This window comes from Oncorhynchus mykiss, chromosome 24, assembly GCF_013265735.2.
Source record: "Oncorhynchus mykiss isolate Arlee chromosome 24, USDA_OmykA_1.1, whole genome shotgun sequence".
In the NCBI taxonomy this organism is placed as follows: domain Eukaryota; kingdom Metazoa; phylum Chordata; class Actinopteri; order Salmoniformes; family Salmonidae; genus Oncorhynchus; species Oncorhynchus mykiss.
Window position 1 is genome coordinate 255,952 of NC_048588.1, and position 11,772 is coordinate 267,723.

Consider the following 11,772-nt stretch of genomic DNA (forward strand, 5'->3'; position numbering starts at 1 on the left):
GTATACCTCAACACCCACACGTTTCAGGCTGCCTGCATTGCAGTTTCTGTCCAGATTGTCAGATCGTTAAATCTTATTGATGGGGTTTCTGCAATGTTAACCACTACTTTGGCAAATACTATCTAACATTGACAGACACAAATCAATATGACTTAAATTTGATAATCTGTGCAACTCTGTGTTGCAAGACACCCAGCTGTTCATGGTAAAACCACATCGCTGAATATACCTTCAACTAAAAAATAATACCAAATTATGTCAAATAAATTCTGCTACAAAAGGCAATGAGATTTAGAGCGATTGAGGTGCCAATGGACACCGTCTGTGTGCAAAATATTTTAGCTGAGCCAAAGGATATAAACTGGGCAAGGTTTCACTGTAATGGAACTTACATTTTATCAGTGTTTTAACAATGCATCATTCCTAATGCACTAAGATGGTACAAGTGTTTCCCAAAACATCACAGAGGTGCTAAGTGCAAAGTATCGTTGGTGCAGAAAGGAACATGTGGATCATGAAATAATCAATAGGATTGTACTGTTCTGGGTTAATGGGAATCTGAATGAAGGGTCTGACAAAGTAATAGTGCTAGATCTTGTGTCCACATCCTTGGCTGAGCTAGAATCAGAATCATACATGACCCTGAACACAAAGATTTTCAAGTGTCTGCACAGTATGAATCAACACAACATCTTTGTGTTCAGGGTCATGTATGATTCATGCCGTGAATCCTTTAGTTTTTTCTCAGTGCATTAACTGCAGAAATATATGATGTAGTGTTTTTACATTCTGTCACGAGTAACTGCAAACGAGAAGAAAATAATCATGTTCAGCAAAATCATGTTCGTAAACACTAAATCTAAGTTAATCTTTAAAAGCACTGAATTTGGAACATGGTCAGCAAAAACAGTATAGTTCTTGTATGCAAGAAGTTGGCAGATTTTAATAATTTAAAAAAGCACAAGAATAACCATTTAATAATTGCAATAAAAGTGCTCATTCCTTTTGGAAATTCTTCCTGATCTACGTGGATTGCATTCGATTCTGTTTTCACTGCAGGACCGGAGAAAGTACTTGTCAAAACTGGTCTTTTGCTTGTCTACTTGTTGCTGTTCCCTGTCAAACTGTCTTTGAAGATTCAACGCTAGCTCTCTATCCTCACTCACTTGCTGTACCTGTTGAATGTACAGGTCAGCCTGTGCACAATCTATATTGAAACCATATTGGCTCTGGGATCTTGGCCTCTTGAGTCCAGACTCGGTCTCTTCCAGGTGTTTTGTCTTCTGGCTCCTCTTCTTACCCCTCCTTGAGGTAGGTTTGTTCCGGGCACCGTTTCTATTGTCCAAATATTTTCTCTGATCCTCTGAGTCCTTTGATTTAATATTGCAACCCCTAACACTGTCATTTATATTGTGTGGGACTTCAATCAAGGTCGGATTTTGATTAATTGAAGTTGGTCCACAATGTGATACAGGTATCACCACAGACTCTGAAGAAACCCCACACTCAGTTACAGTATCCTCACTGTTTAAAGGTACAAATGGAGTATGAAACTTTGTGAATTGTTTTTGATGGAGGGCCGTCTCTCCAATGGCCTGGTAAAATATCACTCTTTGTTTATTATGTATACAAGTTATTTCATTCTCTTCAGTCTTGGCACACCTACCCAAGTGTTCTTTTCCCTTATTAGCTGCTAGAGCGCAGCTGCAGGGCTTGCCATCCTTCTCTATGGGGCTTGGTTTGAAAACAAGGTCCATGTTTATGGGGCTGGTCAAGGTGCCCTTTGAGGTCACTTTGACAGACTGACGGTCCACCTCTATCTGCTTCCATTCCTGGAGGATAGTAGGGCTGGCTTCATAGCTGGTGGGCCTCTCCAGGCTGCGGAATAAGTTCCGTGGGGTGGACTTCACAATTGTGGGTTCCATCACTCGCCCGTCAGGTAGCCGCTTTGGTGGGGTGCACGGCGAACACACTATTGGCTTGAAGTGATTCAGCTCCTCAGAGATACTGTCATTGCTCTCAGGGCTAATGGACCTCTCCTGTTTCGACTGGGGGACCATAAAAGGTGTTGATGAAGCCATGATGACGCCTCGCCAGCTATGCCTCTTGTCTTGGACAATTATGGGTGCCGAAAGAGATTGGCTGTTCTCAGAGGACAGAAGGATTCCTGCATTGTAGCTGAGAGCAATACTTGCCTGTACAGAGACAACAAACCAACAAAAAGAGGAAGAGAAATGTTTTAAAATGTCATGAAGTCAAAATCATATTTTTCATGAAATTTGATTATTTTGATGAAACCAGATCAAAGTGTGATTACCAAAGCACAAAAAATGACTGTTGCTTCTACATTGATCAAGTTTGATCATAAAGTTACTGGTCCCATCCCATGTTAAACACTTAGATTCAATGAGGCAGGATTATTAAGGGTAGGGTGACATTAGGGTGACATCACCAATGCTCCCTCAAAGTTTTTGGGGTACTGAGCAAATTACAGGCCTACATTTCATAAGACTTTTAAAAACATTTTAACATTATGAAGGGCTTGACATAAATGACTGATTTTTTTACTTAGTCTAACACCATGAGCCAAATAGGTGAGTGTAAATTGCATTCTATTCTATGATGCAAGAAACCACTTTACAAAATAAATTGTATTATTACCATGCAGAGAATTAGACACTGTAGGCTACCCCTCTGCCCATTGGCTTATTTGCATATTCAAGCCTGTCTCAAATTACAACACGGCCCCTTTTAAAGACAGCTTAAAATGTAGCCTACATGTTTTGTGCTCTTGTAGGAAGCAGTAACTCCCCATTGCTGACCTACACCTGGGCTAATAACTCACTAACTAGCAAACAATATCAATACATGTTAACATGTGCAGCTCTGATCTAAAAAGCGCATTCATTCACTTGCAGGTTATTGAAAGACCCCTCATCGGCTACCCGGACAAATTGTACTGCATTGCGCTCTGGCTATGCCTACAACAAAATCACAGACTCAATCTTAGGAAAGTTCGATTTGGTTTGTTGCATTGAAAAGGGACTGATAACGTTGATTTGATCACAGAAAAAAAACATTGATCTATATATTGCAAACTAATGTGGTGAACTCAGTGAAGTTCAATCTCTTGCCCCTCTGCGCGGCCTGGCATTTCTTCTGCCCTGCAGTCCTGTGCACACACACAGCTTAGAGGAAACATTGGACATCACCCTAACTATGATATTCTCTTACCTAATTTAAATAAGTACCACCTTGTAAACAACAGTGGAGAAGGCAAGTTTGCGGAGGGGCGTGGTTTGTATACAGTACCTTCAGAAAGTATGGACTTACTCCACATTTTGTTGTGCTACACCCTGAATTCAAAATCTCTTACCCATCTATCTACACACTATACCCCATGACAAAGTGAACACGTTTTTAGAAATTTTTGCAAATTACAGCTGTGAGTCTTTCTGGGTAAGTCTAAGAGCTTTGCACACCTGGATTGTACAATATTTGCACATTCTTTTTAAATGATTCAAAATGGTTGTTGATCATTGCTAGACAGCCATTTTCAAGTCTTGCCATAGGTTTTCAAGCCTATTTAAGTAAAAAAGTAACAAAGCCACTCCAGTGTATATTTGGCCTTGTGTTTTAGGTTATTGTAGTAAATTGTTGGAAAGCAGACAACCAGGTTATCCTCTTAGATTTTGTCTGTGCTTAGCTCTATTCCATTTCGATGATAAGCATACCCGTAACATGATGCAGCCACCCCCATACTAGAAAATATGAAGTGATGTGTTGTTTTAGATTTGCCCCAAAACAGAATGCTTTGTATTCAGGACATAATGTTCATTTCTTTGCCACATTTTTAGCACTTTTACTTTAGTGCCTTATTGCAAACAGGATGCATGTTTTGGAATATTTTTATTCTGTACAGGCTTACTTCTTTTCACTCTCATTTAGGTTAGTAATTATGGAGTAACTACAATGTTGTTCATCCATCCTTAATATTTTCTCCTATCACAGCCATTAAATTAATTGTTTTAAAGGTCACCTTTGGCCTTATGGTTAAATCTCTGAGTGGTTTCCTTTCTCTCTGGCAACTGCTTTCTTTTCTACCAATATGTGCCCTTCTTTGCAAGGCATTGGAAATCCTCCCTGGTCTTTGTGTTTGAATCTGTGTTTGAAATTCACTGCATGACAGAGACCTTACAGAAAATGGTATGTGTGTGGGGTACAGACATGAGGTAGTCATTCAAAACTCATGTTAAACACTATTATTGCAAGTTGACTGCAACGTAGGTGACTTGTGAGAATGCCTTTCATTGACTACAGCTCAGCGTTCAACACCATAGTGCCCAAAAAAGCTAAACTAAGGACCCTGGAACTAAACACCTCCCTCTGCAACTGGATCCTGGACTTCCTGAAAGGCTGCCCCCAGGTGGTGAGGGTATGCAATAACACATCTGCCACACTGATCCTCAACATGGGGTTCCCTCAGGGGTGCGTGGTTAATCCCCTCCTGCACTCCCTATTCACCCACGACTGCGTGGCAAGCTCGACTCCAACACTATTGTTAAGTTTGCTGACAACACAACGGTGGTAGGCCTGATCACCAAGAACAATGAGCGGCAGGGTAGCCTAGTGGTTAGAGCATTGGACTAGTAACCGAAAGGTTGTCCTCTTGCTCAGTTGTGCACCGAGGCCTCCCACTCTTTCTATTATGGTTAGAGACGGTTTGTGCTGTTCTGTGAAGGGAGTAGACAGCGGTGTACGAGATCTTCAGTTTCTTGGCAATTTCTTGCATGGAATAGCCTTAATTTCTTAGAACAAGAATAGACTGCCGAGTTTCAGAAGCAGGTATTTGTTTCTGGCCATTTTGAGCCTGTAATCGAACCCATAAATGCTGATGCTCCAGATACTCAACTAGTCTAAAGGAGGCCAGTTTTATTGCTTCTTTAATCAACCCAACAGATTTCAGCTGTACTAAAATAATTTCAAAAGGTTTTCTAATGATTTATTAACATTTTAAAATTATAAACTTGGATTAGCTAACAACGTGCCATTGGAACACAGGAGTCATGGTTGCTGATAATGGGCCTCTATGGGCCTATGTAGAGATTCTGTAACAAATCAGCCATTTCCAGCTACAATAGTCATTTACAACATTAACGATGTCTACTATGTGTACTTCTGATCAATTTGATGTTATTCTAATGGACAAAAAAAATAGCTTTTCTTTCAAAACAAGGACATTTCTAAGTGACCCCAAACTTTTGAATGTTAGTGTAGATCCTGGATGGCAGAAAACTTGGCCCCAGTGATGTACAGGGCTGTACGCACTACCCTCTGTAGTGCCTTACGGTCAGACAGCACAAACCGTCTCTAACCAGAATAGAAAGAGTGGGAGGCCTCGGTGCACAACTGAGCAAGAGGACAAGTACATGAATGTCTAGTTTGAGAAACAGACGCCTCACAAGTCCGGCAGCTTCATTAAATAGTACCCGAAAAAACACCAGTCTCAACGTCAACAGGCAACTTCGGGATGCTGGCCTTCTTTTTATTTATTTATTTTACCTTTATTTAACTAGGCAAGTCAGTTAAGAACAAATTCTTATTTTCAATGACGGCCTAGGAACAGTGGCAGAACGACAGATACCTTGTCAGCTCGGGGGTTTGAACTTGCAACCTTCCGGTTACTAGACCAACGCTCTAACCACTAGGCTACCCTGCCGCCCAGGCAGAGTTCCTCTGTCCAGTGTCTGTATTCTTTGCCAATCTTAATCTATTTATATTGGCCAGTCTGAGATATGGCTTTTTCTTTGCAACTATGCCTAGAAGGCAGAGGACATTTCTAAGTGACCCCAAACTTTTGAACAGTAGGGTATATACTAGGCGACATCAGAGGAAGGCCCAAAAATGCTCCAGTCACCGACTTTTCTCTGCTACCATAGGGCAAGCGGTACCGGAGCACCAAGTCTAGGTCCAAAAGGCTCCTTAACAGCTTCTACACCCAAATCATAAGACAGCTGAACAAATTAATCAAATTGAGTTACTTTTCAGATGTTTTTATATAATTATTTTTTACTTTATAGTTTATTTAGTAAATCTCTTAACTCCATTTTCTTAAACTGCATTGTTGGTTAAGGGCCTGTAAGAAACCATTTCACGGTAAGTTCTACACGGTAAGTATTTGATTTGATTTGTTAAGCAAATGTTTACTCCTGAACATGTTATGCCTGAGATAACAATGGGGTTGAATACTTAATGAATCAAGACAATTCAGCTTTTCATTTAATTACATTTGTAAAAATATCAAACATAATTCTACTTTGATATAATTATTTTTTTATATAAAAATTGTTTTTTTCATAAATCTACACACAATACCCCATAATGACAAAGCAAAAACAGGTTTAGAAATTTTTGCAAATTCATAAAAAAACGGAAATATCATATTTACATAAGTATTCAGACCCTTTACTCAGTACTTTGTTGAAGCACCTTTGACAGTGATTACAGACTTGAGTCTTCTTGGGTATGACGCTACAAGCTTGGCACACCTGTATTTGGGGCGTTTCTCCCATCTCTGCAGATCCTCTCAAGCTCGGTCAGGTTGGATGGGGAGCGTTGCTGCACAGCTATTTTTTCATGTCTCTCCAGATATGTTAGATTGGGTTCAAGTCTAAGCTCTGGCTGGGCCACTCAAGGACATTCAGACACTTGTCCCGAAGCCACTCCTGCATTGTCTTGGCTGTGTGCTTAGGCTCGTTGTGCTGTTGGAAGGTGAACCGTCACACAAGTCTGAGGTCCTGAGTACTCTGGAGCAGGTTTTCATCAAGGATCTCTCTGTACTTTGCTCCACTCGTCTTTCCCTTGATCCTGACTAATCTCCCAGTCCCTGCCGCTGAAAAACATCCCCACAGCATGATGCTGCCACTACCTTGCTTCACCGTAGGGAACCTATTTTTCACTTTCTCATTATGGGGTGTTGTGTGCAGATTGATAAGGAAAAACATTAATTTAATCACTTTTAGAATAAAGCTGTAACATAACAAAATGTGGAAAAAGTTGGTGTCTGAATACTTCCGTAATGCACTTTAGGCAAGTGACACAAAATCTCAATTTAATCTATTTTAAATACTGTCTGTAACACAAAATGTTGAAAAAGTTGAGTGGTGTGAATACTTTCTGAAGGCACTGTAGCTACTCTACTGGTGCCAAAATTTGACTGTAGGGTGTCAGCAAATATTACAAGTTTACACTATTCATATATAGCAAAGATACTTAGGTCTTCCCTTTCATCTGTGTCTGGTGTTTGCTAGTTACTGGCACAAAGGGAACAAAGGGGTGGGGGGGGGTCATTCAAAACTGCCGCAGTTGTCATGTCAACACATTGGTTTGTGCTGCTGCGAACCGCATCAGAAAAGACATGCCAATTTCAACGTTGTTTGCATCAAAGTTTCTTGACGTAGGCGTATCAAAGAGCTGTCAGTCAAGACAATTTCATGAATATAAACTCCCAGCCCTCTCAGCCTCTTTTCAAACTTCCTGGTAGTAAGCCATGAGAGAGAACTTAGCCATGATAGAAAAGAATGTGTACAATTTTGAGCTTTTTTATTACCCAAAAATATGAGTGATACAGTATTTTAGTCACTCAAAAGGCTATTTTACATGGAATCAGAATGACTGTTCGGGACCTTTTTAAAGCTTTTCAGAAATAAACATCTGACCATTTTAGGGAATAAAATCTTCCTTTAAAAAGCCCAGCTTTATACCTTGTCCAGTCCAGGAAGATGAGTAGACACCCGCATTTTTCGCCTTCCCTCCTCTGTATCAGTACAGCTCTAGCTTCTCTGCACCACATTCGTCTGTAGACCACTGAGGGAAAAGTGGACTAAGTAAATAACTGAATATAAGTAGAAAAAAACATTCAATGTAACATCAATCGTTCAATGGCTTTGAAAATGTATGTGTGCAAAGAATCAATACTGCAGCATTGAGTAAATGTGAGCAACACGATTATTCAACTGTAATAATGACATTATTACAGTTACAAGCAGCCTTCAATGTAAAAAAACAAAACAAACATTGATAATAGAAGCAAGGGGATTTCAGTACTCTCTTGTGAAGTCTGCCGAGGTCTTTGTTCTTCTAACAAATGCAGACACATTTCTGGTTCTCTTCCCAACAGGTTCTTCATTCTCCGAGTCTGACAGCAACCCAAAGAACTGGAAGAAAAGGCTGTATTATCTCAGCATCATGTTCATGTTTATTTATCAATGTGTTGGCATACCATTCGGAGCAATCTATTCAACAATCTATTCATATGATTGTTACAAGATAAAACTAACAGGATCTTGAAAGTGCTTGAGTGTTCCACATTCCTCTTTTCTGTTGTGGAGGACTTTCCTCCTCCCCTCCTCTTTCTCTTCATTCATTGGTAACTGAAAAATAAAAATGCCTTCTTACTGATAGGAACTGAACCCAAGGGATCATTCACATGACCTGTGGTTGTTTAAAATCAATGTGTTGTGTGCCCATCTACAACAATGGAATTCGAGCATTGGAATAAGATGATGATATCAATGTATTAAAATGTTCTCTAATTTAAGTCTCAAACACATAGTTCTCTCCTTTTGAGGGGTTTAGGGGCATTGTACAACACTTCTGTAAATAGCTATGTTAAAAAGAAATAAGGCCTGGGGGTGTGGTATATGGCCAATGGCTAAGGGCTGTTCTTAGGCACGACTCAACGTGGAGAGCTAGGACACAGTCCTTAGCCAAGATATATATATATATATATATATAAGATATATATCACCCCCCCCCCCCCCCCCCCCAGGTGACTTATTGCTATGATGGTATGATATGATATGATACACCACGTCTTTCTGCATTCAAGGCTCAAACCACCCAGTTTATAATAATCCAGATTACCTTTACTTGTTTTCCATACTCCAGTCGGATCTCTCCAGATTTGGATACCTGAGCAGGCGAGCTGAAAATCTCTGAGGAAAATAAAACATTTAAGTTATCAAAATCACTCAAATTTTCTCAAAACAAGAGCTGGGTCAAAAAGGTTTGGGAACCACTGGACAGAACAGGTACTCCCAAAATTCCGTAACATATTACATTGAAAAACACCCCAGCCCCAAGCCTGGGCAAGTCACAGCCAAACTTTCTATGCTTAGAATAGTATATCAGAACTGACTGGTCTTGTTCTCTCTCCATCCTTGTCTGTCTGTACAATAGCCTACTGGTTCTATGGAATGACCATCCAAGGCGCGTACGGAAGAACGCATAGCCCCGAGTTGAATAGAGTGTGTTACAATGCACGAGAAACCGTTGTAATTCCTAATTATAGCATTGTAAAACAAAGTAGCACAATTGTTAACCACTGTCAGTTGCAATGTTTGCCGCGAATAAAAAAGCCAATATGCTTTCCTACTTTGTGTTCGTGATCATAATGGCAGGTAGCCTATAAAAGGAAACAAATTAAGATCACTGGACAAAATCCTTACGACATACAAATGTATGTACCCTACAGAAAAGCCTAAAACGGAATTGTTGTCAAAAAAGCATACCTTCTCCACAAGTCTCACAGTCTCTCTGCTCCATTCTCCTCTTGCATCGTTGTGGATAACTCTTTCGAACAATTTCCCAAAGTTCGATGTTCACTAGGCTTTTCTCCCGGGACTGTTTACGGGCCCAGCTGGATACTCGCAGCCGGCAGAGGGGACAGCACAAACTGGTAAATTCCACAGTCCGCTTGAAACAGTGCAGACACACCGAGTGGCTACATGGCATAGTTACGGGCTCCAATAAAATCTCAGAACAAACCGGACACCTTGCTTCGTCCAGGGTCAGCAGCTGTGAATGTGTCCGAGTATTCAATGTATCGGCGGGCCTGGCTTTGCATTGTTGCCCTAATCCACTAGTGGATCTGGCAGACCCTGTCGCCGCCATTTTCATTGGTCTCTTTACCAAAGATGGTGGATAAATGAAGATAAGTTACTCAGGCCGTTTACCATTGAAAACCATTGTCAGTTCCGATCTTCGTAAGGGGGTGGTGCCAATAGATACCAGCGCAATATCAACTGGGTCTGGTCTACTTAGTTCATTGATCCATGCACATACCTTTTGTGCTCAAAACAAAAAAAGTCACACCCTCAAAAAAATGTCCCACTACCACGATCAGGAACTTGTTCAGCAATTCTTACAATATAAGGGGAAAGCAGCACAATATGATGAGTAAAGTATTTTGCTATTTTTTTTTTAACTGGAATAAATTATGCACTTACTAACAATGACCAACACAATTACAGTCAAAATTTAAAATTGAAATAAATACTGTGGCCTACCATTACTATAGCCAACCCAAATGTTACCACTATCATGTTTTAAAACTTTTACCAGCGACCCTCAAAAGGGAGTAGCAATAAAACGTGTGACCCCCGCGCGCGCGTCTGCAGATGCGAACATGCGCGCAGAATTGCTTCCCAAATGTATGTCATTACCGCCATAAACGGTGATGCTGTTTCAAAACGCAAACTAGACTACAAAAATAAATTGCATTTTACACCTGCAATTTGGAGCTTAAATTCATTCATGTTAGCAGCCACTATCAAGTAGGGATATATCATGTCACTTCTCTGGAGTCCAGAGCAAGCAAAATCATACAGACTACTTATAGCAGAGGTTGCAGGATTGGATGGAGAGGATGCTTGCACCGTGCCTGCCTGCAGAGTGCTAGTTCAAGCTGCCAGCCTGGAAGCCCTGTTCTTTCTCAGAAATAACGTAATAAATTCGCCAGAATATGTTACATCTTCATCGCATAAAATTGAAGGTAGTGCGATTTTACAGCTGCTCATCTTTAGGCACATAGCCAGTAGCCACCCAAACCAGGCCAATCTGAAATATGAAAATTGTCAATCAAGGTAGCCTATTTTTCTGGCTATGAATGAGTAGTACATTTCTAAATAGTATTTTATTCGGATGTTAACGTAGGGCTACTTGTTTTTGCCAGGCAAAACTAGAGGAAATTAAACAAGGTGCACCAATGGTGATGACTGGTCATTGGTCAACAATCAAAATGCGCTTTTTGGTTCTGACGCATAGATGAAAATGGTTTTGAATACCACCCCTGAAAAGGGCACTTTGGAGACAAAGGGGAGTTCTCTCTACACAGGTAGAGCCTTATCTGTGCCTGTGCTGTAATTTAACCACTCAAAAATGAGGGAGTGGGGTGTCTCTCTTCCATCTCTGTCCCTATCTCTATGTTTGAAAACAATCCCCCCCAGTCACTCAATGCATCAACGACAGCAGAGGAACACAAATTGTGTGTGCTTGATTTATTTTACCGGATTAGCGGAGTTCGAGCCTTGGAATAGCCTGCACAAACTAAGACCCTAGGGCAGGGTTTCCCAAACTCGGTCATCGGGACCCCAATGGGTGCACATTTGGGTTTTTGCCCTAGCGCTACACAGGTGATTCAAATAATGAACAAATGATCAATCTTTGATAATTTGAATCAGATGTGTAGTGTTAGGGCAAACAAATAAATGTGCAACCCTTTGGGTCCTGAGGACCGAGTTTAGGAAATGCAAACGCCACTTACCCAACACACCACATGTACTAAATAATCCTATATAGTACCACAGGGTGAATCACAATACCTATAAAACCTAGCAGTCATCCAAGGAAATGGTTCCAATCGTTTTTCCACCATTCATTTTTCCCATAGGTGATTTTAGTAACACTTAAAATAAGCACTGTGTTTTGTGT

The 11,772-nt window shown here is 40.6% G+C and overlaps 1 protein-coding gene across 3 annotated transcripts; it reads right to left on the reverse strand.

Moving 5' to 3' along the window:
• Window positions 1-959: 959 nt before the first annotated feature.
• On the reverse strand, window positions 960-10,170 carry LOC110503514 (E3 ubiquitin-protein ligase RNF169). 3 transcript variants are annotated; one of them, XM_036962188.1, is made up of 6 exons: window positions 9,573-10,170; window positions 8,926-8,996; window positions 8,340-8,432; window positions 8,107-8,216; window positions 7,764-7,866; window positions 960-2,195 (listed from the first exon to the last, which is right to left on the reverse strand). In XM_036962188.1, the coding sequence occupies exons 5-6, from the start codon at window positions 7,797-7,799 to the stop codon at window positions 975-977; spliced, it is 1,257 nt and encodes a 418-aa protein (XP_036818083.1). In that variant the 5' UTR covers window positions 7,800-7,866; window positions 8,107-8,216; window positions 8,340-8,432; window positions 8,926-8,996; window positions 9,573-10,170; the 3' UTR covers window positions 960-974. The 3 variants fall into 3 exon arrangements, with proteins under 3 accessions (XP_036818083.1, XP_036818082.1, XP_036818084.1); XM_036962189.1 differs by having other exon boundaries at window positions 1,786-2,195; window positions 9,573-10,166; XM_036962187.1 differs by having other exon boundaries at window positions 8,107-8,432.
• Between the last annotated feature and the right edge of the window lie 1,602 nt (window positions 10,171-11,772).

What these genes read in the sequence shown, in the direction of transcription:
- LOC110503514 (XM_036962188.1), bottom strand. Translation starts at nt 7,799, where the DNA reads ATGCGGGTGTCTACTCATCTTCCTGGACTGGACAAG. An exon ending in ATCTTCCTGGACTGGACAAG is followed by an intron (nt 2,196 to 7,763) that starts GTATAAAGCTGG and finishes GTCTCTGTACAG; the next exon opens with GCAAGTATTGCTCTCAGCTA.